The 27,370-nt window shown below is 45.8% G+C and overlaps 2 protein-coding genes across 8 annotated transcripts in view; both read left to right on the forward strand.

Annotated features, from left to right (window-relative positions):
* Nucleotides 1-1,464: 1,464 nt before the first annotated feature.
* Nucleotides 1,465-10,795, forward strand: septin5b (septin 5b). The gene is made up of 11 exons (XM_076029746.1): nt 1,465-1,606; nt 3,657-3,747; nt 4,669-4,755; nt 4,867-4,990; nt 5,078-5,212; nt 5,731-5,848; nt 6,431-6,532; nt 7,101-7,197; nt 7,278-7,413; nt 8,732-8,834; nt 9,034-10,795. The coding sequence occupies exons 2-11, from the start codon at nt 3,738-3,740 to the stop codon at nt 9,094-9,096; spliced, it is 975 nt and encodes a 324-aa protein (XP_075885861.1). The 5' UTR covers nt 1,465-1,606; nt 3,657-3,737; the 3' UTR covers nt 9,097-10,795.
* Nucleotides 10,796-11,510: 715 nt separating this feature from the next.
* Nucleotides 11,511-27,370, forward strand: part of mctp1b (multiple C2 domains, transmembrane 1b) — a 30,632-nt gene continuing 14,772 nt past the window's right edge. For 2 of the 7 annotated variants that reach the window (XM_076029748.1, XM_076029749.1), the window contains exons 1-2: nt 11,511-12,373; nt 27,166-27,286. In XM_076029748.1, the coding sequence (XP_075885863.1) occupies nt 11,843-12,373; nt 27,166-27,286 (652 nt within the window). In that variant the 5' untranslated portion in view covers nt 11,511-11,842. Of the gene's footprint in view, nt 12,374-19,800; nt 19,820-27,165; nt 27,287-27,370 lie in introns of those variants that run through there. The other 5 variants (XM_076029750.1, XM_076029751.1, XM_076029754.1 and 2 more) reach the window with 4 other exon arrangements.

A 27,370-nucleotide genomic window follows, 5' to 3' on the forward strand; every position in this document is an offset into this window, starting at 1 on the left:
GCCACTGCCACTGCCACTGCCATGACCACGCAAAATCTCACCGTCCCTCCAGGCTCGCTTTGTCCCGATGCAGCACCTGAATCGCCCCACTGTCTCCGAGCACTGAGGCGTGCCCGGGCCTGTCTGCCATTAATTACCCTTTGTTTGACAGGAAGTATAGAGGAAGTGATTGGCATGCAGCACCGAGTGGCTACTGTAGGCTCATTTAAAAAAAAAAAAAAAAGAAAAAAGAAGAAAATTATAGCAACTACGTGTTAAATTTGTCACTGAGAAAAAAAGCTTTGAAAGTCCAGGCGCTTGCATATATACCCTGGCACGTGCGTAACTGCATCAGTGGCATCACACACAGAGTCGGACAATACCACATTGTTGTTGGGTATTTACCCTTAAAACACCAGCAGTTCCCACCAGGATGTCCACACTCACATGTGTGAAGGGACAGATGTGTGTGTGACTCTGTGTGTGTGTGTGTGTGTGTGTGTGTGTGTGTGTGTGTGTGTGTGTGTGTGTCTGATATTGTTTGAATAGGCTTTAATCTTCACCCCAGGGGGTAACAAGGAAATGTCTTTTCACTGTCCTTATCAGCTTCTCCAACTCAGACAAATGAACAAAAAAAAAAAAAAAAACAATATTATTTGGACCATTTAAACAGTAAAAGGGAGATGTAGTAGTGAAGAATGTGTCAAAGTGGCTGTTATTAAATAGAATCCCCTGAATTGTCAGTTTAGGAGAACATCATCAGGGCGGGAAAAAAAAAAAGGTTTGTTTTTACAGAAAGTCATGCTGAGGTTGTCTCTTTTTTTTTAACAACTCAAAGCAACCTGTTTTTGGTCTGTTGATTAAACATTTGGAATATTTATGATAGTTTTTAATTTAGTGAGACAAAAATAAAACAATTCTATTTTTGTGGACCTCACTTACACTGTAAGCAGTTTTCAATTAGATTAGATTTTAATGCATCTATCTATCTATCTATCTATCTATCTAGAGTCAAACCCGCATCACAGACGATTCAGCAAAATTACTCCAAACACGCTGTGACCGGTATTGACTCGGAACAACACTGCCACCCGCTGGTGGTAGGACTGTACTGCAGATCTCTTTCTTTTTTTTTTTTCTCCCTACATAATGAGTATTGTGGGCAAGGCGATGCGTGCACCGAGATCGGCGCCAGTGAAAACGGACGGCATCGAGGACTGAGAGCTACGATGGCCAGTTCCGGTTAGACACACTGATTCTCGGACACGTGCGGCTCGTTGGCGGAAGTGTGTTTCTGCAGCGTTCAGCCTGAATCTAAAAGCGACCCCTCCTCCTCCCCCGGACAGCCTTACAACCCCCCCTCCCACCACCACCTGTACCAGGGATGACCGCTAACAGCAGGTTCAGGAGCCGCGCTCCCCGGTCAGGTAAGCTAATCGATCACCGATTTCAAAGCCTGATTTCAATTTTCGACGGACGAATCTGCAGAAAATGCATGTGATGTTTTCATCATTTTCTCTTTTCCAACCGGATGGGTGGATTCATGGATTGGATGGATGGATGGATGGATGCGCGCATCTAACCGACGCCTGCCGGAATTCGGCTTCACGCCACAGATGATGCGGAGGTAAGAGAGAGGACAAAGGTGTGCGTGGCGGTGCTCCTGCGTGAACCCAGATCGCAGCGTCATCAACGTCAATCATCAGCATCAGCATCATCGTCATCGACCCCGCAGCCCTGCGCGACAATGCTTTGCCCTTTAATCTTCACCCAGGCTGCTTTTAAAGCAAATGTAAACAACAGCGTGACTTTTCACCCTGAAGCCTTAAAAAGAATTTCCCCGCAACTCCCTTTGACGAACGCTTTGATTTTCAGCCGTCCTGCGTACAAGTGTGCCAACACGCCGCATGAAGGCAACTGCTTGCTGAATTTACTGTTCACATATCCTGATAAACTAACCTGCAAAATAGTTTGAGATTGGGCTGCATACAAGTCATTTATGGGTAGCACAGTCAGCCACTATAAATGGAGAATGTCACACCCAAAATCAATTTGGCAGGCAGATAAATATTTTCCGTGCAACATTTAAGATGCGGAGACGAGATCAGTACAGAGTGTATAGCATGTACGGCACAAATCTGCATCCATCAAGAGGACCATTTTGTGAACACTTGGGCCACGAAGCAAGGAGGCAGGGAGTAGATGGTGCAGACAGGACAGGACAGGAAGCAGATACCCCGGTGTCTGTTACACGGAGCATCTCCTCTCCGCCTCCACGCGGTTATTTATAAGATATGCATCCTGAAAAATCGACAGGCGGTTTCGTAATGTACCTGCATCCCGCCTCACAGCTCTGCCTTTTCACGTCGTCTGGAGCGGGCGGGCGGGCGGCAGCAGCAGCGTCAAGGCTGACTCAGAGAGCCGCGGACAGAGACTCAGCCAAGTGCAACCCGGCAGTCTGGACGTGTGTGTGTGTGTGTGTGTGTGTGTGTGTGTGTGTGTGTGTGTGTGTGTGTGTGTGTGTGTGTGTGTTGTGAGGAGAGCGTGGGCGTGACCTGCAAACACATCCTCAGACATTAAAACGTTAAAACGGCTAATTGTGGAAATTGAAAGAAAAGCACTCTGGATTTTTACTAAAAAACAAGGCAAATTTACTGCATCATCATCATCATCATCATCATCATCATCATCGCCATCACATGCCATCTGCCTTCTCCAGGCCTCTGTTTTGTCCCGTTGCATTGTTTGAGAGCTTTACTCTCCACCGTGTCACATGAATTCCTCTGCACCGTGCCACTGGCTGGCTGCCACACTGTATTATGAATACTTGGGGAGACCTCAGGGTTCTCTCACAGTCTCTTTGCCACCCCCCCCCCCCCCCCCCCCCACACACCCTCACCACTTCAATAAAACATGCAAAGAATCATGGGAAATGTCCTACTAACGCAGCAACCACCCCCCCTCTTGCCGAGCTGGGAGGGTTGCTTTGACCCAGATCCGGCCAAGGCTAACTCCTGGGATTCAGGGTCCACACTTGTGATTTCGTATTTGGTTGGGACTGCCGGGCCAATTAATAATAATTAGAGTAAATCACCTCCACGTTTATCATAATTGTTTTACATTCTGCATTAAAAGAGACCTAATACAAGTTAAGACTTTAGAGGTCCCATGTTATGCAAATATCACTCATCCTTCTTTCTCTCTGAACAGTATTTGTCTCTGTTCAGAAATCATCCCATTGTGATGTCATAAGGGGCACTTCTCAGTGACAGCATTCCCCCGGCTAGCGGTTTGTCACACCCTCTAAGATTGCTTTGTTTTTTGTCTCCCTCCGAATGATTGTTGCAACAACATCAGTTTTAGCGGAAAGCTAGTTGAGTGTATTTGCTGCAGGCTGTGAACAGAAGGCTAAATATGCCATCGATCTGGTAGGAGGTTTTTAGATCACGAACCCTGTGAGGCTCCTTAAATGGTGAAATGGTGAAAGTATTATCTGCTAATAAAATGTGAATAATCTAAAAATGGCTAAATGCAAGCAACGCGCACACCAACTGCAGTATTTTTCTATACAAGTGTTACGATACAAGGGTGATACAGGGATACTTTTGTGTTACTTTCCTTTCTTGGGCGAAAACCACCTCATTTTTGTGTCTTGTTTGTTGTTTGTGTGTTTTCAGGAAAAAGATTACGTCGGTTTCGCAACGCTGCCCAACCAGGTGCACAGGAAGTCAGTGAAAAAAGGATTCGACTTCACCCTGATGGTGGCAGGTACGAAGTTGAGCATTTATTTATTATTTTTTTTAAACGGGTGAAAAAGATCTCCTCGCCTGTGGGGTTGGTGCTGGACTCACCAGAACGGCGGTGCTCTAGCTCACTCCGCTCTCCCGCTGCTGCTGCTGCTGCTGGGATGTTTAGCGTGGCGGAGGCAGCAGCGCCACCACACCTCCGCACCGGCTCCCTCTTCACAAGTTTCCCAGGTCCTGTGAAAAACGTTTTGGCTCGGCTCGAATCGGAACGTCAATCTGGAGGATGAGTCACCGAAAGTCTCTCTCTCTCTCTCTGTCTCTCTCTCTCTATCTCTAATCACAAGTTGAATCCAGCCCCTGAGAAAGTCTGGAGGCTTTTTAAATCTTCTGTGTGAAGTGACTGAAACATTATCCCTCTAATTCCCGCAGTCTAGAAGATAGAGTCGATGCCCTGAGCGAGCGAGCCGTCCGCTAGGTTCAATTCGGCAGCGTGATTTAGTCATCAGCACTGGGGAGTGCAAAACAACGTCTGCGAGACTGTCTGCAACTCCGGTGGATATTTAGATGTATGGAAGGATGGTGTAGTCTCATCAATATCTCTCTCAGGGTTCAATCGGAACGATCCCGAGTCTGTCTGCAGAGCGAGGAATGCCTCTTATCTGCATTCTGAACGTTCCAACATCCCAAAGACAAATATCCTGAACTGACTCAGGCAAAAAAAGCTGATAATCTGTTATTTGTTTTGCTAACACGAGTTCCTGATATATGACCTGTAACAGTGTTTTCTTTACTTTTACATTCTTTTTGTAGTTAAGGATGTGAATGTAAGTCCTTCAGCCATCGCATCACGAATAAGAACCTGATCTTCCTTTTTGCTATGTTCACTGTGAATAAAACAGCCTGTGTGTGTGTGTGTGTGTGTGTGTGTGTGTGTGTGTTCCAGGTGAGTCTGGCCTTGGTAAATCCACCCTGGTGAACAGCCTGTTCCTCACTGATTTGCATAAAGACAGGAAATTGCTCAATGCGGAGGGTGAGTCATCGCAATTGCAGTTCCAACGCCGCTGCGAGAGGAATCCTGATGAATAACTGCTCCTGTCTTTTTGGTGTGATTAAAAAAACGAAACAAAAAAAAAACTTTAAGAGCGAATCAGTCAGACGGTGGACATCACCAAGCACACGGTGGACATTGAGGAGAAGGGCGTGAAGCTGAAGCTGACCATCCTGGACACTCCGGGTTTCGGGGACGCCGTCAACAACACCGAATGGTGAGTTGGCGATGACTTGAAACCCGTAAAACATCCACGCAGGCCCCAGCAGAAATGAATAAACACCCTCCTCTGCGCGGTTGGCAGCTGGAGGGCAGTCACAGACTACATCAACCAGCAGTTTGAGCAGTACTTCAGGGACGAGAGCGGCCTCAACAGGAAGAACATCCAGGACAACAGGGTGCACTGCTGCCTCTACTTCATACCGCCGTTTGGACATGGGTAACACGTTTATTTTTTGGGGGGTTTTTTGGCTTTTGTTTTTCCGTAAGGTCCAGTGTGTACTATTTGGACTGATTTAGTATTTGTATATTGGTGAAAGCTTAATAAACTGCCCATAAATACAGTAATAAAAATGCATGCTCTCAGTGCAAAAAAATTTACTTGGTTTTCTTACCCAAAGAATGCTTCTTATTTATATATCTAAGAATATACATGGAGCCTTGTTCCCAGTTAGCTACCATCTTGCACCGCCATATTTCTTAGGCACCAAGTGTGCACAATCCAGCTCCTCAAATAAACCAATAAAGAAGGAGGTGAACGAGGTACCCAAGTTTGTGTGCACAGGCCACCGCAGTTCACTGGCAAGCTCGGGAGAGGGAGGGGGAATGTAACAGCGCTGCAATCTAAAACGTAACCACTTGATGCCACCGTTTCTTCTGAAAATCTCCACATTCTTCACACTTAACCTTTAAACGCCATTGACAGAAGTTCACGCCTGACCCCTCCACCTCCCGCAGGCTGCGTCCGGTCGACATCGAGTTCATGAGAGCCCTGCAGGACAAGGTGAACGTCGTCCCGCTGATCGCCAAGGCCGACTGCCTCACGCCCGCCGAGATCAAGAAGCTCAAGGAGCGGGTAAGGGGCAAAACGGCCAAACAGGAAATGCTGATCGCAGATTCAGCAGATGATCTGAGGACGTGTGAAAAATTATGGCAACTCGCTTCAAGGCCTTTGGCCTTGAGAGCGGGAAGTGCAACACGCACTGACCTTTCTCTCTGCCATATATATTGTTGCATGAATATAAATGCTTCCTGTGTCTGAATCTCCATTATGCCATAGAAGTGACTCTTTGCTTCATGAAGTGCCTGCTCCTTCAACCAAGATTTTATTTTGAACTTTATCCTCCCGCACAACCACGTAGGGCAGGGTGCGCATCTGCGTTAAAGGATGAGTCCGTAGACACGTAATCAGCTCCATGTCAAAAGTATGGGGTGTGTGACACAGATTAAGGTTAATGTTAGCTTAGCTTGGAGTGGCAGGGGGGGAAAAAAAGAGGGCGCTTGATGAATTGCTGATCCCTTCTCTGAGATTTTATCGGATCCAAAGTTGCGAGGCCTGTCCGTGCCTGTGTCTCTGAACCTCTGTCTCTCTGCTGTGTGTGTGTGTGTGTGTGTGCGTGTGTGCGTGCGCGCGTGCGCACGTGTGTTGCCCTCTTAGCTGAGAGAAGAAATAGATAAGTACGGCATCAAGATTTACCAGTACCCTGACAACGACTCTGACGAGGATGAGGAGCTGAAGCGTCAAGACAAAGACCTGAAGGTTTGCTGTGTCGCTGTCCGATGAACGCACGTCACGCAAGTCAAACGGTTTAAAGGTTTTTAAATACAGGCTATTTATTCATGTGTATGCATCTGTACTCACCTGTTCTCTTCGCAAAATGAGATGAGACAAGAATGCCATCATTGGGATGCAGCGCTTTGTAATTTGACAACCCGCTGGGTATATTGTGCAAATAGCGGAGCACTCATTTATTGTCAAAGCAACATATTCTTCCACAGATCTGATGAAGACACTGTCCAGTTCTTGGAATTTACCCTCCATTTATTTGGAACATGTAAAAAAATAAGGTGGCTGAAATGTGGCCAACCCTTTGTGATGCTGTGACATCACAAAGGGTTGGTTTTAGGAATTGTGTGTGTTTTTAGGGCCACTGCCAGAATAGAGAAACACAATAGTAAATTCATTTTTAGCATAATATAGGAACTTCAAATAATCATAACTGGCCATTGGGAACTGCACAATGGGCTTTTGTTCACCAGATCTGCTGCCTTTAGATGGTTCCCAGATAACAGCCACTGACCCTCTGTGCCACTGCTCCGTCACGCAGGACAGCACTCCGTTCGCAGTGATTGGCAGCAACACGGTGGTGGAAGCCCGGGGTCAGAGGGTGAGAGGGAGGCTGTACCCGTGGGGCATCGTGGAGGGTGAGGAGCGCTCTGCCGCTGGTTGAAGTGAAGCTGGGTTACCGTGACAACGCTAACCGTGCATGAATCGTCCTTGCCAGTGGAAAACCCGTCACACTGCGACTTTGTGAAGCTGAGGACCATGCTGATCCGGACCCACATGCACGACCTGAAGGACATCACCAACGACTCCCACTATGAGAACTACCGAGCCCAGTGCATCCAGAACATGACCAGGTGTGTGTGCATGTGTGTGTGTGTGTGTGTGTGTGTGTGCACGTCACAATTTTTGGATCTTAAAAATTACTTTTATCTATACATCTCTTGACCATATTTTGTTTTGAAAGGTATTTAGCTCTCTGGACACGTCTCAAGATTTTTTGTGTCTCTGGTTGCAATGAACCAAAATGTATTTTCGTGTGGAAAAGGTTAAAGAAAAAGAAAAAAAAACGCATCCACGACATTTAGACTCAGCAGCACATATCACACTGACACATCAGAGGAAGAACGGAGGTTCCCGTCGAAACATGCCAAGGTATGTGGAATCCTCTCTAATCCTACGTAAAAGGAAGCGAACCAACCGCCGCAGACTGAGAGCGGTTGAAGACTTTAGAGGAGCTAAAGAGTAAAATCCTATTGCTAATCAATTAGTCAGTCAACCTTCGACCTGTAGTAGTAGTAGTACAGCTACTGCAAAGCCCTGAAGCACAGCTGCAGGTAAGAGTCGGTAAAGATATACAAGGAAACGACATTAAGTTATTACAATAAACATTCAAAAATATTCATTGACCAGCGCTCCCTCTAGTGGTGCAATCAGAAACATCAGCAAAGTAAAAAGCCTTTTTCTTTTTAAAATTAAAAATAAATAAATAAAATAAAATTTAGTTTTAAAGGTGCCATGCCATGTAAAATCTACTGCTGTGTTTTCTAACAATATGTTGAACCATCCATCCACTTCTGCCTGCTCCACTTTTTTTTTTTAGAGAGTGTGACCCCTTCTGCATCACACGTCTGAATGTCTGCCTTTTGGGAGGTCACAAAGGGCACCAACAACCCCCTCTTCCAGGCTAGTGACAGCGCCCTCTGGTGGGAATTTCCTTTGCCCTATGCCACCTGCTCGCATCCAGCGCTCGTTTTTTTTCTCCTCTTTCCAACGCATGGAAAGTCGAACAGGGATTTCTCTTGCACTCTGTTTAGATACTGACAAATGTAACATACAGAAATATGATCGCATTTGTCAATCACGGTATTTTATTTTGAAAATGTATCCGCTTTTCTTGTGCTTCTTTGAGTGGCTTCCTGTCCTTCCTGTCCTTCGCGTCTGGTCTGACAGACAGCATCTGTTTAACAAGGGCACTGAAAGGAAGCGGGCTTCCGCTTCCGGCGTGAACCCGGCCTCACGTTTGAAATGCGATAAAAAAATTTAAAAAAATCAACGCGCCATGGATTGCATTTAACTAATCGCGATTAATGCGTTAACGCCGACAGCCCCTGTTACAACATTTTCCCTCCCCGCTCTGCCACTCTCCTTGTTTATCCCCCTCACGTCTCGCAGCAAGATGAACGCTGAGAAGCGCGTGGAGAGCCCCATCCCTCTGCTGCCGCTGAACTCGCCGGATGTGGAGACGGAGACTCTCATCAAAAAGAAAGACGAGGAGGTAAGAACGTGTGGGGGCAAAAAAAACAAAACACAGAATAATAATGATCTGCCTCGACGGCGCTCCAAATGCTGAAAAATGCAGCGCAGTGGGCCCTTACGTAACGGAGATGCTGGATGGGAAACAATGTCGTTACGTAAGCTGCTTCTTATCCCCTCCATCTCTCTCCCCCCCCGACCCCCCCCCCTCGCCTCCACAGCTGAGGAGGATGCAGCAGATGCTCCAGAAGATGCAGCAGCAGATGCACGAGCAGGACCTCTGAGCTCTTTGAGCCCGCGGTCCAGACGGCACACGACACGGCCCACGGTCGAGCTTTTATTTATTTAGGTATTTGTTCCACCCAGCGTGACTTGGGAACCTTTAGAAAATGTCCTGGTTTTTAGAAAACTCCGGTGAGCACATGACGAATCACAGCATGCTGGAACATGTTTGGACCCTGTGCGTGTAAATGTTAGGGTTATGTTTGCCATTACTTTTTCATACACTTTATGGATGCAGTCTTTGGCCAAGCGGATGCATTTAGGCAATAGACAGTAGACGGCACTTTGCGACTCGTAGGTCACGGTTAGGTTAGCGTTCGGTTCAGTTCAGTTTTATACTTGAATCAGTGAGTGGCACAAAGGCACCGACTCCCTCGCTGCTATTTCCATGCGATGTTCGAAGCGACACCAGGATGTAAATGGTTTGGCCGGTGGTTTGAAAGCATTGCGTGCTGCTTGGTTTCCCTGTGTGTTGTGATTTCCAATGCAAACTATAAGTGTTGCAAAAAAAAACCAAACAAAAACCAAACAAAGCGCAAGCAAATTGTGCTCAAATAGAAGCGATTAACATGCAAGATGTCAGGCAAACCATTAAACATATTTTTCTTTTCATATGACGCCACTGCAGAATGGTACCATTGGGACAGATCCAGATCTTGGGCATTTGGAGAATCTTCTATCTTCCAGTCTGTTCAACTCCATCAAAATAAGTGCGGGACTTTGTGTTTGGTCTATCATAAAGCAGTTGAATCTGTCATTGTAAAGCTTCGGTTGTTCCCCTTCCTGCCTCTGTCTCATTTATCAGGATCTTGCAGTGTGATGCATACGCAGACAAGATCCGAAGGAAAGCGTGCCAAACTTTCCCCCTGTCGGAAAATAGTTTCTTTGTTTTGTAGGTGTTTACTGCTACCGAGAAAGTGAGGAAGTGTTTTCTTTATTTAGCTGAATAAGGAGCCTTGGAAGCATGCAACTAGCATTTGTCACCCAGTTTGACAAATGTCACCAAATGACTCAACAAAACAATAAATGAAGTCAGCGCAACCTTTAAAAGGGGAAATTGGACTCTCCAGTAATTCAATGTCGAGAATAACGTTGACAAGTGAGACCCGATCGCTGAAGGCACAGTTCCACAATCTTTGTTTTATTGGAAGAAGCCATTTTTTGTTACCATACAATAAAGCAAGCTGTAAATATGAGAGATGACAGAGTTTCAAATACCTTGGAACACTTTTCTTAAGCAATTGTTGTTACACACACACACACACACACACACACACAATAATTTTTTTTTCGTGAAGTAAAACAAAATGTTATTTCGAGATCTGTTGGAGCTAAAGAAGGCTGGAGCCAAGGTTTGCTGTTAGCTTCCACAACTCTCATTGTAAAGCCATGTTAAGATGAAGTAATAATGCGCAGAACGACAAATAAATTCAATGTTCAGCGCAGAACAATGTCAGTGTTTCCTATACCCTTGTGTTACAGTGGTGTTGTCAGTGAACATGTCAAGCCTGCTGGAACATATGCCCCCCCTCTCTCTCTCCTGGATCACATCCTTTGCAAAGGAACTGTCTGAGTGAGGTTCAAGTGTTGTCCTGCAATGAATTATCCTTACAGTAACAATGCATTTCCTTTTTATATTTTTTCCAGGAACAGTGTTACGTTATGACTTACTGTAAGGTTTAATAAATGAAATGGAATCCACTTTTATCTTACAAGTGTCTGCTTTCATGCAAATGTGCCGACAACAATATTTAAAGTGTCTCCGACCGCGTTGGATCTATAAAATCTCACGATAGTTTGAGGTGACAGATTTCATGGCAAGCATTTCACATCCTCAGACTTTTGCAAAACAACAAGGAATGTTTATAGTTTTCAATCCCTGTTTCACAGTTGTTTTGGATTTTATCGACCCAGTTTCCCTGGAGTGCTCCATGCTCCTATTTTGCTTGAGGGATTTTTCAATAGAATTCCCTCTACGAGCTGTATTTACATACATATTTCAGTGCTTACTTATACATTTCAGAGAATTATTCAAATAAACTTTTAAGTGAGTAAACAAATCAAAAGCCAAGTAAAATCAAAAGCCAAGTAAATGTGCCATGAGACATAATTATGTTAACCCACACCAATGAAAATCTGACGAAATCGGTTCTATTTAGAGAGACTGGTAGTTACTCTGAATAGTAAAAATAAAATAAAATAAATAAATAAAAATTCTGACCTTTTCGTACGCTAGTTTTACTATCTCTTTTTTTTTAGGAGCATAGTTTTTGTTTTCTAGGGATGTGGTACCTTGCCAAATCCTGCATACTGGACGCAAATACAAGGAAAACGTTTCTGTTGTTTATGTCTCAACCAGTCAGTCTTTCACAACGGCTTCGCCCGCCCTCGAGTGTTTAAAAAATAGTTTTTGAGAGTGAATGCTTTGTGGTTTGGCATCTGTTCAAGGTAGGGGTGGGACGTGGGCTGTGCCCTGGGTCTCTCAGCGCTGAGTCCGGCCCTGCTGCTGCAGCTGCTGCTGCTGCTGTTGTGGGGACGCTTCCGTGTGGACGGAGGCAGGACGAGAGCGAGACTCACGGCGCTGTTGCTGGAGTATGTTCACGGAGCTTCTTCGTCGCGCTTTCGAGTGTTTTTTCCCTCTCTACGTACGGCAGCTGAACTGGGTCAGCGGCTGGGTTGCGTAAATTTGTCGCAGCCGTGACAGCAGGGGCGTCCGTCCGTCCGGAGCGGAGCTCCAGAGCGGCAAGAATGGAGCGCGGCGGCGGCGGTGGCGGTGGGGACGGGGGGCACGAGTCGGACGGCAGCTCGCCCCAGCACCAGCACAACACGATATGGAAGCAGCTCCAAGCCCGAGCCAAGCCGCTGCTCAGCCCCAAGCTGGGCTCCAGAGAGCCCGAGGACAAGAAGGAGCGAGGCGGCTGGGTGTTCAAGAAGATGCGGCGGAAAGAGCACGTCGTCCTGGACCGGATCATCTCCTCCTCGCAGCCCGACCTGCTCTTCTCTCAGGCGGACCTGGAAGCCAAGGAGGCGCGACTCTGCGTCAAAGCTGCCGGTGGGAAACTGGCGCCGCCGCCGCCGCCGTCCTCCTCCCCGAAGCAGCAGTCTGCCAGCCCCGATAAGCCCACCCTGGCCCAGCTGGTGCAGTCCCACCACCACCACAAGAGCTCCTCGCTCGGCTCGGCGTGTCTGGACAGGCTGGCCGAGGCTCCGGGCGCCGAAGCGGGAACAGCTGCCGCACCGGCTGCTGCAGCACCGCTGGACACCAGCGACGAGCAGCCGGTGAGTCGTCCAGCTACCTGTCCGAGGTGATGTTTGTTTCGCGGGGGCACAAGGTGATGGATAGGAAACGTTGAGATAGAGGTTGGATTGAAGTTTTGGATGAAAAAGACCCCCTGACGGAGGATGGATGCAAATAATAAAATATGCAATAACGATGCAGCTTTCAGAGAAACTGCTGATTATTTCAAGATTTGCATACTGTTATGTAAAAAAAGAAAAAAAAAAAATATATATATATGTATACAGATATCACCCCTGACTTTGCCCTCAAGGATAAAAAAAATCTGTTATTTTTTAAATATACATTAAATACATGTATAAGTGTATACATACACTGGCTGATCACTGCAGAGTGTTCATAGATGACTGCTCATGTAGCAAACTTAAGCAAGTTTGCCAAATACACACACACACACACACACACACACACACACACACACACACACACACGCACAAAACTCCTGTCTATCCCTGAAAGTCTAAAAAAACAGAAATTCACTGACGGCTCGACATGCCAGATAGTGAGAGGCCGATCCCGGGGGGGGGGCACACTGGAACCGCCGCACGCAGATTTTTATTTGCATGTGTCTTGACACGGGCCTTAGACGATGATGAGGGGAGTCGTTATGTAATGAACGACTCCAGCGATAGGGTTCATCTGGAAGAAATTACACGTGCGCATGGGTTGGATGAAGCAAGAGCCCGCTGATGTCGAAGGAAATAGATCTAAAACTAGCTAACGGCAGCCTGAGGGAGCCGAGTTTCATCCCCACCGATTCTGTTTCGTAATGGCCAGATTGCTCGCAAGATGACAGAATGTATTCAATCAACTGTTCTATTCACTTCACTTGTTGACTTTATGGATTTTCGCTGTTGCAACACATCAGGAAAGAGCTGAGCTGAGGGGATAAGAAGCTGTTTTGCTGTGAATTGGTGTTCGAGACAGTCCTCTGCACACCAGTGATAGAGTGCAAGCTCAGAGAATATTCATGACCTCCCATGATTCCATCTGGACTCGTGACTTGGCCCCCCCCGGAGACGACTGGCAGGCCCGGATCTCTTGTCGGACCTTTTGTTTCATCCCTCATTTGGTAATGTCAGAAACTTTCTGCGCATTCTGGTCATACTGCTGAGTTCACAACACTTTTGACGCCCAAGTGATGAAACCGTGTTAAAAACGGCATCATTTTTTTCCCTCCACTCGTTCACACGTGGCCTCTGTGGTACATCCTGCACAGGCGACAACTTTTTGTCTGCACTGGCGTCTGCATATTGTGGTTGGGCAAAGATGAAAGTGGGTGGGCCTGCTGAGTTTCCCAGACTTATTTTGTGATGGGGTGGCGTTTTCACTGGACAGGCTATAAATATACATGCCATGTCTTTGCCTTTTGATCAAAATGAATGGAAGAGTGCGGGACCTGTCTACATTTTCACTTCTGCAAGGAGCAGGATAACGTGCATTCCTTTCATAAAGCCAGCTGATAGCTTGTTAATGTTCTTGTTAGCCACCTTATATCGGCATTAAATTCATCTGACATAATTTCCCTCTTCATCAACCTGTAACTGCATCACTCAATTTACACGGTGTGTTTCATAGCAGCAGTTGAGTACTATTAATTTATTGTATATAATAACTAACTGACATTCAATCAGAACAGCGATGCTTGCGCGCGTCTCGGCCGGGGGACTCATTGCCATGGAGTCTCATATGTAGGGAAACCAATGCATGGTTCGTTGAATGGTAATACTTTAAATACTGCATGCAGAAGCATTGCAGCTGAAGTCAAGCCTGATAGAGGAGATGGAAGAGTTGGCAAGATTTAAACGGACCCATCAGACCCACAGTGGTTGAGCTAGAATACCGCAGGGTTCTGCTCACCGCCTGCTAAAGAGAAGCACCTGCCTGATTTCTGTTTGAAAGTCAGTCAGGAGCTCCAGACCGCCAACAAATTGTTTTGCTGTGACAGAACTGAATTTTAATAGCCAGTCTAATATCTTTATGCACTGTATTGCCGATAAGTTTTGTTTTTTTTGTTTTTTTTTAACTCTGATGTCTGCAGTGTTTTTCAGCCACATGTATGTTAGGTACTGCGATGATGCGTTTATTTTTTTTAGGATTTAAAACAACAGAAAAAGAAATTCTGAAAGCCGATGAGCGCCTCCATCATCTTAGAATACCTGGAGTGAAGTCATTTTGCAGGTAATTGGGTAAAACAGAAGCCTTTGTGTTGTGGGCCGATAAATTACACCGGAGTAATATAAACTTCGCTGCGCTTAGGTTCTGCCTCTTTTCATCCTAAATTAAGCTGGATGGGCCCCCAGACACTTGGCAGATTAAAGTTGGATGTGTGCGTCTCTGAACGATGAGATCATAAACTGGTCATTCATCCTCCCTGCTTCTCGGATTTTGCCTTCTCTCCCAGCTGTGTTTGCTCCCTTCGACTTCGGTGATCCTCTGTTGTTGTTGCTGCCGCCGCCGCCGCTGTCATCGCCTCCATCGCCGTACGCGCCTCTGTTGACATCGTAGTAAGCAGTGCTTAAACAGTGACCCTCCCTGTCATACTAGCGCACCCGCTTTCAGCACACAGGAGTTTTAGGCAACCGCTGCAAATCACCGGGCCTTTCCTTCGAGGTGATTATTGGAAAAACATCGACTGGCTGGGATGGACTCTCCAGGAAGCGAGGGATGGCCTGCGAGTCATAGAAGAATCGCATTAGGGAGGCTGAATTTGATAAAGAGCCTGATAGCTGTGAGATAAGGAACGGCGGCGCAGACGAGGTTTAACCTTTTCCTACTGAGAGCCGTCGTGTGTAAATTGAATTTGCGATGGGATGAGATCGACAGATAGTAAACAGAATCCTGAGCCAAAGGCTAGACACAGCGTTTGCTGTGGTGGAGCTACCTTTAGCTAACTCTGCATAGGCTAAATAAAACAATCCTTGCGTGGGGACACCTTTGTTTTGACATCAGAGACAGGGTGTGTCTCTCTGCAGTGACCTGCACGGGTCACGTTTCAGCCCTTTACGGAGAGAACGGCCAAAGCATTTGGCTTGGGGATGCATTTTTCGGCGTGACTCATGCGCGCCGATTCCTCTGTTTGTCAACGCCCACGTTGACAAAAGGAAGCGGTAGGAGCGCAGGGAGCCACCCTCGCACGTCAGCGGAATCGGGGTACAGTCGCCTGTGACAGTGCGTTGCCTTTTCTTGCCAACGACCTCCTGTGGTGCAGCGGCGTGCTCAACTGGACATCCTTTTTTAATGGATCCGGAGGAGGCGGAGGGGCCACCACATTGAGGAGCGACGGCTTCAAGCTGCCCTGAAAAACCACACAGGAAGAAAAAAGGAACTAAGAAAAGCTGTAAACAGTGGCTGCTGCATAATAAGCAAGAGTTTAGACAGCGCAGGATATGGCACGCTGCTAATGATGTCCAAGGCAAGGAACCTTTTCTCCCATCAAGTAACTGCAGACGGAGTTGTGGAATTGCATGTTATGATCTGAAAGAATGATTCCGACAGGTGAAAGGAGGGTGTTTATCTAGTTCTGTGACGCGCTAAGGCCCTGTTTGCACTTGGTCATTTCAAGCGTTTTTCGTATTCCGATCGGCAAAAAACACACAAAGTAACCAAGTGCAAACAGTCCAAATCCGTTTTGTCATCCGACTGGTAGTCGCATCGCATAAAATCGCATTCGTCACGGACGTGCGAACAGAATGCGAGCTCAGTCCACATTAAGGACCGCCTACTCCACTCACCTCTCCCGTGTACATACCTGGTCGGCACCCCACCTCCAGGCGTCGTCATTATAAAGTTACAAACAAGAAGCCAAAACAAATAATTTTTGTTAGACTCTTTTATTAGGATGCTAATAAATTTCATTACGCATTAGCTGATTTTGTCAGTGGAGCAGCGGTTAAATGTAAAAAGATTAAATGTGCGACGTTGCATCTGAAAATTTGCCAGCCACTGTTGATCCGAAAATAAAGTTGTCACCACTCTGTCCCACCAGTCGTTACTCCTCGTTCGGATCCATACGCACGAGCTGCAGTAGAATTAAAACGAGTGACTTGATATAGTCCGCAAACAGGAAGTTGATTCTTATTCGCTGTCATGTAAAACTCGCCGTGGTTTTGCGCTTTACTGCCCGCAGTCGTTAAAAACGGAAATGACGCATGTTGCATTTGCATAGGTTCGGCAGGGGGGGGAGGGGGGGGGGGTGTAATGCGATCACAAATGGCATGCTCAAGACGCATGTTAATGCTAAGTGCGAACAGATGCTTCGAGATCCGTTCTCGTGATCCAATCCCCCAAAACAGTTACAAGTGACCAAGTGCAAACAGGGCCTAAGACAACTAAGGCAACTCAGCATCAAGGTTTGGAGTTGGTTGGTAAGATCACCTTCCATCACAGGGGATAGGTCCGATGCGGAGAAAAAATTTCACCCACTTAGGTATTGGACTTTTGCCACAACATTCCTGCGGGGTCATCATTGCGGGGGATGACTTGGACGTCATATTGAAACACTCCCACCTCTCTTGAAACACAAGCACTTTTGCTGAAGTGGCGAAAAAGATGTCAACCAAAAAAATAAAACAAAACCTGGATTGCAATATCCTGTTTTTCATGCAGTTTCAAGTAGGGCTGCAACGATTAATCGATTAATCGATTAATCGTGCAGTACTGAGCGCTGAGGTTGGCGGTGTCGCTCTCTGTTTACACCCTGCAAAAAACAGAAGAGCGTCTTCTTCTCTGAAAACGCTCGAAAACTCCCACCCAAAGTTTCTGAAGTTTAGGAATATTTCATAGAAAACGAAGCAGCAAAACACGCTAGGTGCAAACTCTGTGAAGCTCACCTAGCTCACCATGGTAGCACTAGGACGATATGCAAACACCTTAAATGCGGACACACTGGAGTCGCTGTATATTATATTATATTATAGCTGTGAAGTTAGGTTAAACATAAGTCCAAAATAGGTGGCGAAAATAAAGAAGATAATTGTGACTAATCGACCAATCGGAAAAATAATCGATAGATTAATCGACAACAAAAATACTCGCAAGTTGCAGCCCTAGTTTCAAGTCTGCTTGCCGTTGAAGGCCTGTGCGAAAAACGAGAGAAACTCCTTGCAACGCAGATTTTCTATAGTAAAATAAAAGAAAGAGAATGAAATTCCTGTAAACTATCAAAAACAGCGTTTTCGAGGCCTATTCCTGTCTTGTATTCTCAAGTTGTCAGCTGGGTTGAACGTGATTGGATATGGTGCTCGCCCATCACCCGCCAAGTTTTACATCCACTTTCCCAGCAATCTACATGGGCTCTTTGCCACATGGGTACGTGAGATAAATTCCAAAGACGACGCGGGAACTGTTCCAGCTAGCTCGTCGGGTTGAGAGCGAGCATGAGTTACAGGGCAGCACTTTGCACTTTGAGGGGAGCTTAGTACACACCGGGACTTGCTGTCAGACCTGTATTGATGGAGACGTCGCGGTGTAATGGAGGACTGTGCCAGTTGTTCAGTCGGCACCGTGCGTTGCGCTTAAGAAGGAGCCCAAAACACTTGGCTCGCGCTACTTGATTCTAATTGGGTATGTGTGTTTTACAAATAGCTGTGGGACTTGATCTGTATTGTTTGTCTTTCCCTGCCTGCTTCTGTGTGCCATCAACCTGACCTGTTGGTGCACAGGGATAGGGAAATTTAAGTTTTCATCATCTTCAAACTTTCCACCAAAATGATCTAGTCTGTATCGTATATTGTAAACTCATGGAAGTTAGTAGTTGTTTTTATTGGAGCCTACGTTGTTTTCCTCCCACAGGTACCTCTGAAAGCCTATCAATATTGTCTGTACTTTATTTAAATGACTTGAAACCTGCTGCTCTTTGCCACAGTTGCTTGTTCATGGATTTATCCTGAAGCTATTAATCCTGTTTGCTCTGTTGAGTTTAAGCAGCTGGTCCTATTTTAGAAGAAATCCACCCAGAGGAAGAGAGTCATGTCTTTACCTGGTTCCCAGTGTTGGGTGTCACTGTTAAAATTCAAAAAACATTTTTTCTACAGAACTAGTTGGAAGGTTGAGGTGTGGGTCAAGGGAGATCCTATTGAATTTGGCAAATGAAAGCAGGAATACAGTATTGTCTGTTAGTTTGAGGTTACAGCTGGATTATTGCTTGAAAATAGTCTTCCTGATGAAAATCCTGCTTTGCCGTATTCATCTGATGTTCTTTGACCTACAAAACCAATCAAATTTAATTTCAGCCCAAGCAAGTCCTACCTACAGTGTGTTGTGATTATTTTTTTTTTTAGGTATACCCAATGTTATCCATGAAGATTAAGGCTCCTGGGCTTTATACTCCAGATCTTTGTCAGGTTTTTGTTGTTTTTGCTTTTTGTTGGGGAGCCATGCTAGGGATCCATTAGTTTAAGTGTATTGTGATAAAAGATAAAATAGCTCGGTAGAAACAATAACGAACTGAACTGAACCATTGCGAAAAGGTTTTTATTCTTAAAGGCATCCTGCATAAGGCTTCTAGTGGCGAGGGAGCGTAACGGAAACACTGTTATTGTTCAGATAGGATTTCTGAGGTCTCACGGGAACTTTGTTATACCAACTATGACTTCAGGGTAAATTCATCACTGCACTTGATTCGTTTCCAGCAACTTTATACATCCATTGTTCCATCTCATGAATCCATTTAAATCTTAAATTTTTCGCAGGGGACCAAGCAATATAGTGCCAATTTTTCTAGCTGGAAAACAAAGTATGCCACCGTTTGGGTGCCACAACAAAATAAAATGCATATATTTGTAGTGTCTGATTATTTTCATGATATGATTTGAAGTGACTGTTTGAATTGTATCCTTGGTAACCAAGCGTCTGCAACACAAAGCAAACCTGGGGGATATATTTCTGACTCTTGACTGGCCTTAAATCTGTCTGTGACCTTACGGGCCTCCCGTCTTCTCCACCCACCGGTCCGTCCTGTCGCTCAGGCTTACTCTGCAGGAGAAGGATTATGGCAAAAGCCAACCAGCACGGTACCTGCTCGTCCTCCCTCCCCCTCCCCCTCACCCTTTGCTCCTTTCTTTCATTCATCCCACTCTTCAGCCACTCTGCCGAGCTCACTGCCACAACTCCGCTCTCTGGAGATGCAGTTCGGCCCCGGAGACGTCAGCCTGGACGGACTACTGAAGTATTCCAGTTTGGCCTCCGTCTCCTTCACGTCTCCCACGTAGCTGTTGTATTTTACATATTGCCCCTGCTCCGATCTGCCAGCACTTCACCTCACTTCTGGCTGGGTCCTCCCCCTGCTTCCTCCGTGAATCCTGGATCTTTTCACGCGGGAGGCCCATGTGGCAGAGACCCGTCTTGCAATTCGAGAGTTACTTCGCTGCTCCTCTTGCGATGACTCCTCGGCCTCCTTTGTCACGACCTGTGGACGGTTGCTGTCGGTAAGCAGAGTAGTGGTAGTTGATCCCTGTCTAGAAAATGTCCACGGTGCTCCGAAGACACACGTGGGCAGAATTTTCCCTGAAATCGTTTAAGTTTGTAGTGTACCAGCTCATTCATAGTCCATACTGGCACAACTTTAGAGGGAATTGTTGAACATCTGTCACAGGTAATCAATATTTTAATAGCGTATCACTTTAAGCTCTTCAATTCAAAAGATGGAGCAGGTCAATAACTCACAATAAATTAACATGAATTCAGCATGACTCAGCCAGACATCAATACAGCAGCATTTATTATTCAATGGCAATTAGTTATATTTTTAAAGGCCCAGTTTGTGAGATTTAGTGGCATCTAGTGGTGAGAAAGCAAATTGCGTTATTTACATTTAACTGGCATACTCAATGGCCTGCTCTGCAGAGAGAAGATTTATGAGTGACTCAGCAGTTTTTCTTTGTTTGCTCTCATCAGCAAATTCCACCAGTAAATATTCACTCTGACGTACATTTTTTGTTTCTTCAAATGGACCCACCCTTGCTAATGCTGTATAAATGTTTATCATCGGCTAATGCAAACCAGTTATTCATGGGTAGCTACATTGCGCAACTGAATACATCCTGTAGTTACAGTGTATTCTGTTCCACTTTAAGCGATTCCTGTGAAATATTTTCGCTCTGGGCCTTCAAACACAAACGCAGACACTTGACAGGGTATTTTTGTACCCTGGTACTACATGTACATTAGCCGGGCTCAGCACAGCTCAGCAGCAAAGTGTGTCAGAAATGCAAATGCGACGGTTTTAATCTCAGCCGTCCGCACGGGAGAGATAAAGGCTGTATATAACCGGTTATAGGCAGCCGCACCGCATGACCTGATTGTTGTTTACGGGCTCGTTCCTCCGGATCCCGCCGCAGGTCACGACTCAGCATGGCATTATTGGGTCATTGCTCAGACCGGCTGTGTTGTCCTGCTTGGGATCCTCCTGACCTGCATGAGATCTATTGATCTTCTGCAGCGGCCTGGCAAACTGTTTATGTGTAGGTAGGTGTGTGTGTGTGTGGGGGGGGGGGGTTCAGCGCAGGCAGCTCTGGGATTAGTCAAACGACTGGGCTGGTGATTTAACATGAGCATATTTAAACACACTATCGGCGCATAAACTGTCTAAGAGGATGTTGCGCAGCTGCGACCCTACATTTCTTAGCAATTTCGAGCATTTTTTTTTTTAAGCATTGAGCATTTTGAGCGTTTTGCTAAGTGGACATGTAAAAAGCAGCTTTGGCATCATCCCTGATGTTAATAGAATACAGATCACAGAACTGAATTCACGGTATGTTAAGCAACAGGGAAGTAGCGCCTCACTTTTTTAATTTAGAAAATCCTACGTTACCCAAGCTTGCTTGGTGGTGAAATTCATGCTTTACTTCTTTTCCTTGCCCCTTTTTTTATTTATTTATTTATTTATTTATTTATTTTCTTAAAAAAGAACACGTCCCTTTGTGACGTCACCGACATCTCAATATACCTCTCTCAGGTTGGTGACAGGACCCCCAGCAAACTGGTCAACCCACCCCCTGAAATCCCCTTGGCAGCAATCTTGTCTTTGTCCCATATCCAAAAAATGTGAACCAAAAACGCATCAGCGCTGTAAACAGAGGGCTAAATATGCAGTCTTTTTGGACATTTAACGTATATTTTTTTGAAATACTTTTTTTCAGTGAGTCATAAAAAGTTGTTCGACAGGAGTCCACGTTGAAAAGTGAATATTTGCATACTACAGACGTCAGATATGTATGCCTATATGTATGCAATAGAATACGTCAAATGAATGTTGATGCAGAATTAGCTGTAAAATTGACTGAATTGTAAAAGTCTGCTCCAAAGTGTCCCCGGGGCTCAGTTATTTCTGTCTGACAAGGTGATGCAGTGATGTGGGCTGCGCTGCAGCTGCTCCAGGTGCCTTCAACTAGTTTTGTAAACAAATTGCTTTTTCGTTCCTGCGGTGTCAACACAGACTGACGGGAGGAGCAGGAGGCTGATTGATTGGAGGGGCACCAACGTGTTTTTCTAGTCAAAAACCCTCTCACCTTTATTAGTCTCGAAGGTTGAGTGAAGGCAACTGAACTGGTCCGGTTGCCTTCACTCAAGCTCCAAGACTACAGTGACAGACACACCTTTCTTATTAATGTTGACTTTAATAACTAATGATGGAATAAATGTCTTCTTCTTCTTCTTCTTCTTCTTCTTCTTCTTCTTCTTCTTCTTCTTCTTCTTCCACAAATACATGGCCAAAATGCCAAAATGTTATTGCTCTGTACAAATTAGGTCAACAGGGCAACACTATGGGGGGTGGGGGGATCCATAAATCACGCTAGGACTATGTTTACTGCCGCGGCTCCAGCATCTTTCATTTGCGGTATTGATTGTGGTGGCACGCAATCGGCAGCAGCATTAACGGAAGTGGGGCGCTGAGGTCCAAGCGCCGTGTTGTGTGCGGCTCCTCCGCTGACAGGAAGATGTATGTACAGACCACGCGAAAGACGGATGGCACGTCTGACGGTCTTGTCTAAGCGCCAGGGTTTCACTTTCTGCCATGTCATGCATGTCAGACCCACGTCACTGTGGGGAAAAACCGAAGCAGACAGAGATGCTCTTTTTGTGGAAATCGCAACGCGGATCCTTGCTGCTTCAGTCAGCCGTGGGAAATAGATTTTGTGCATTTTAGAAAAGAATAAAAGCAGACAGACACCTTTTTGCTGGAAATATATTTGACACTTTATCTAGAAAAAGGAACATTTAATTTGATCAAAAGTAAAACAGATGATAAAAACCCTAAAACAAAGAGTCTGTGAGGGTCCAGGTCATCTAAGTCTCTCTTAGTGTAGAAGGGTTTACTTGAGGCAACTCGCAAATGTATTTTCTAGTTGGTGTGAATTTAAATTACGTTGCAATTGAACCCTTCTACACTAAAACTAAAGAGAGTTACTGTGAAGGGCCCTGCTGTATTTTCACAGGAAGCTGAGATTAAAATCTCATTTTCACTGAGGCTGCAAGCGCACACATTTACGAGCTTGCAAAATGCAACACATCAAAAACAATGCCCCCCCCCTCCCGAGGCCTTGTGTGTCTCACTTTTGACTGCACAAGATCAAAACAAGGGGCAATTTGCCCAATCGCAGCCGCCGCTCTAGAAACTCTCCCTGTTTCCCACCACCCTCTGGGAATCCCATCGTCATGACTAAAAAAAATGCTTCTGGGTCGGCGCCTTTAGGCTACCGTAGTCCTCCTCCCCCCTCGAGAAGCTGTTAACTGGCTACCTTTGTTTACTTGCATGAGTAGTTGTCCTTGCTACAGCAGATGTTAAAACCAGGAAGAAAATAGACAATCGAGTTTTCAGAGACAGAAATCAGAATTTTATTTTTGTCCAAAATCGCCCAACACTATTTCACAGTCACTCAGATACAGTGCATTCCACACGCAGATCTCACAGGACATCTTACAATCAGATCAGCAGCAGATAAACCAGTCACATAAGAAGGACTCCGTTGACTCCACCCCACTTTACAGATGTTTTTTTTTTTTTGTTTTTGTCAACACAAACACACACTGAGCTAAAATTAGAGAGCATCAGAATAGCTGATGGGATTGTGCACGTCCCCGCGCTATTCTTACCTGGGTGCTTCCTGACTTTGCCGCCAGATAATCTGCTCTTAAGCGGCTTGTTTGCAGTTTTGCTGAGACTCTCCTGCCGCGTTACGTCTCTGAGTCAGCCTCCCTTGCATTACCTCGCCGTGAATGGGAGCCGAGCAGACCGAGCAACAGTGTCATTAGAACCTGTGTTATACCCATTTTGACCGCAGTTAATTGAGCCAAAAGTGTTTAGATCTACAGAAAACAGGATGTTGAGCCCTCTCTCAACAGCCTAATGTAGAAGAAAAAAAAAAAAAAAAAAGGCAGCCTGGTGGTTTCCTACGAAATCTGAGACGCTGTTGGATCTTCTTCAGAAGGGACAAAAACAGTTCATTCTTACTTCTTCCTACTCCTTTTTTCGCTCATGTAGTCGCAAATGCAGCTTATGGTTTTTGTTTGTTTTCGATTTTTTTTTTTTTTTTTTGTTAACTGTTTTATAATAATTTTTCTTTTAAGCTGTTTTTTAAGTTATCATTACATGATCGAAATAAAGAACTCATTCATTCATTCAAAACAAGGCGGGGGTGTCAGTATCTTATATGGATATCAATGCCCTTTGTGATGTCAGGAAGGGCTAATATGACTCTTGCTGAAAAGTGGAGAAAGCAAAAGACGGTGGATTTATATTTTCCTTGAAGGTCATTGACAGGCACACATTACCGATTTTTACATAACACAGAACCTGAAAGACGATTTAAAAATATTGTCTTGAAATTGGATGAAAAAGAGCAGCCACTTCGTCAAACCTCCGCTGTCCGAGAGACGTTTTTGTTAATAGCATTTCCAAGATCTAACCAGAATTCTACTTGTCTTTAATCTTGATTCACGTGCATCGTATTTCAGTACTTAGGTGAACAAAAAAAAAAAAAGGAAACATACACATACGTGCACGCAAATCACTGCCAGGTAAATAGAATTATGCTTTTTTTTCCCCCCAGAGCTTGGAGCTTGAACTCCGCAGCTGCCTTAGACACAGTCAGCCACCAGCGGAATCCTCGGTCCATTAAATATTAAGTAAAAGAGTCTTTACACAGGAAGAAGAAGCAGGGGTTCGGTGCTGAGGGACAGGCTGAGGCAGGAAGGACGGAGACGATCAATAACTTTACGGACCCCCGCGGGGGGGAAAAAAGCAAGAACATTCGCAGGATAGAGCAGGGCAAAGATGGCGGCGAGGCCTTTAAGTCTGTAAGTGAAACAGATTCATAAAAATGTTGTGAGCTAAAAAACAAAAAAAAACAAAAAAACAAATTACGAAACACACAAGGTGCAAACCAAATAGCTGCGTTTGCACCGCGTCCGGACTGCGGCATTTCCTTCTAATTTTCAGCGAGACCTTCTGTGGTCCAGCTGCAGCCGTCGGCAACATGTGGTTCTGAATGTCACCAGCCGGACTCAGCTGTTGCTCGCTACGGCTTCCCGTCATGTTTCTCGTCGAGCAGATTTGGATTTGCTCCCGATTTTGCAAAACGCTCCCTCGATTTTCCTCAGTCCCCCGATAGACCCGACGTTCTGTCATTTTAACCCCGGTTCCAGCAGCCGCTGCACCTCAACCGCGTTTTCCTGCAGAAACACATGGTTTCACTTGGAAGTGGCTGCCCAGTAAAAGTTCCAGCGGGCGGCTGCAAAATGCCAAGGCGTTAAACACGCAAACAGCGTGCATACCAGAGGGTCCAGGCCAATCAGCCTTGAGCGCTGCAGGGGCTGCAGCTGGGGGGAGGGGGGGGGGGGGTAAGGTGTTGATGGATCTGGTTGGAACTCGGTTCTCATTCAGCAGCGTCGATCCAGGTCCACGTTCCTCTCTGTGTTTTAACTGCGTGACGGTCACCTGATCCGCTGAAGGCTCAGGCCTCTTTTCATCTCACACAGCTGTATCCCTGCAGCGCTAGTGTCTCAAAGCACTTATTGATCGGGGAGCTGGTGCAAGTGTGTGTGTGTGTGTGTGTGTGTGTGTGTGTGTGTGTGTGTGTGTGTGTGTGCTTTTATTGACAGGATACGGAGCCCCAGCCCAATAACTCTCTGGCTTTTAAACGATGCATGTTTGATTAACGCCAGGGCGCCGTGGCGGGGCGTGTTTTTCACTACTCACATTTTATGAGCGAGTGTCGTATTCACGCACTGGAGCGCAAACATCAATATAAGGACGTATAGCGACATCACTTGTAGCACTGCCGTAGAACACACGACGGCACCAACATTTCTGAGCATTCACCTCTTTTTCATGCAAACATTTCTTTTCTCATTTTTGTGTCTTAGAATCTCAGTCTCTCTGCCATTTACGCCCCGGAGAGGTTTTTTTTGATGGGGAACTTCTTGGTTGTTGTTTTTTTTTTTCCATTATCACAGTGTCACGTGATGTTATGTTTGTTATTTGCGCGTACTTCACTTTTGAGGTTCTGTTCAGCTGCCCTTTTTGTTGCATCCTGTTTCTGTTGTATACGATGGCCGACGAGGGCCAAACACAATACGACTGCCTAATGCGCCTTAGTTGGCAAAAACAGCTGCAGGTACGAAAACGATGCAAATTCACAAACACAAACACAAGTCTAGACAAGGTCCTGAAAAAGGATCGTGGTGCAAACGAAAAAAAAAAAAAAAAAAGACTTGTGTTTGTGAATTTGCATCGTTTCCATACCTGCAGCTGTTTTCACTAACGGCTAAAGGCGCATTGGGCAATTGTATTGTGTTTGGGCCTTGTCAGCCACCGTAATTGTACTCTGAACTGCCATTTTATTAGAACCTGGTCAGTGGTCAGTGTGTGTGTGTGTGTGTGCGCGTGCGTGCGTGCGTATATCTATATTTACACTGCCTCGAGGTTGGAATTGAGGCGGTGAAGGCAAATCCCGTTGCCTTCCTGTGGTCTCCAGTCAGTCGGCCCAGTCTGACCTCTGACCCCTGACATCAACAAGGCAATTTTCCTTCTCACGACAGCCGTTCACAGGACACATTTATTTTGGTCGGCACCAATATCTGCCAACCAAAATAGATGGTTGCAATGTTTTATTTAAAAAGCAGTTGAACATTGTATTGTAAAAAGTGGCCAGTGAGTGTATGTACACTGGCTGTGTCTTTTTTGGCGTTTTGGCCATCCAATGACCTCACGTTGTTGTGTTCTCTGTCAGATTTCACGTCTTTACCTTCGGATCGCAGCTGCTGCTGCTCAGACATTTGTTATTCGAAAGGGCACGTCTGCGCTGGAAAGACACGAACGCGATAGAGAAGATGAAGATGGTTTCGAAAAGAAGAGAAGTTTCCGCGCTCTTGTACATAAGTGCTGCTCCGCCACACCCGAGGTGATGCTGCTGCTGCGGGGAGGAAAATGGCTTGTACAAAAATGGAAAAAAAAAAATATATCAGCTCCACATCGCTAGTAAGATGGGAGGAAACCACCCTCGAGTAATTTCCTGTAAGCAGTCACCCATGGGACAAGTTGCCGTGTTGGACTGGATGCCTCAGTCAGCCCCGGCCCGGTTTTCTCTGCCGCGCTCGGAGCGGAGAAGCTGAAGCAGTCGCTCCTGCCCCTTTTTATTTCATGGGGAAGTGTCGCTGATTTTTTTCTTTACAAGACTGGCCCCTGCGGCGATGGGGTAACTGACTTCCTCTTTCTTGCTGTTCGGCATCAAACCTTGCTTTTGGGTTTTGTTTTTTTTTGTGCCGCTGACAGGCCGTGGGCGTTTCTTGCTCGTCGACGGTTCCTCCGGAGCGGTCGGTCCACAGCTCAGGGATGTACAAGCTGGAGATCGAGCTGAAGAGGGGACACAACCTGGCCGTGCGGGACAGAGGAGGTGGGCTTATTCCTGTCTGGAAGAGATTGTTGCATTCATTTTTAAATAAAGATACTGATACCTATTTTTTTTTTTTTTTTTTAC

The sequence above is a fragment of the Nelusetta ayraudi genome, unplaced genomic scaffold (genome assembly GCF_046127955.1).
Source record: "Nelusetta ayraudi isolate G7.1 ecotype Tasmania unplaced genomic scaffold, CSIRO-AGI_Nayr_v1 ptg000026l, whole genome shotgun sequence".
NCBI classification, from domain to species: Eukaryota; Metazoa; Chordata; class Actinopteri; order Tetraodontiformes; family Monacanthidae; genus Nelusetta; species Nelusetta ayraudi.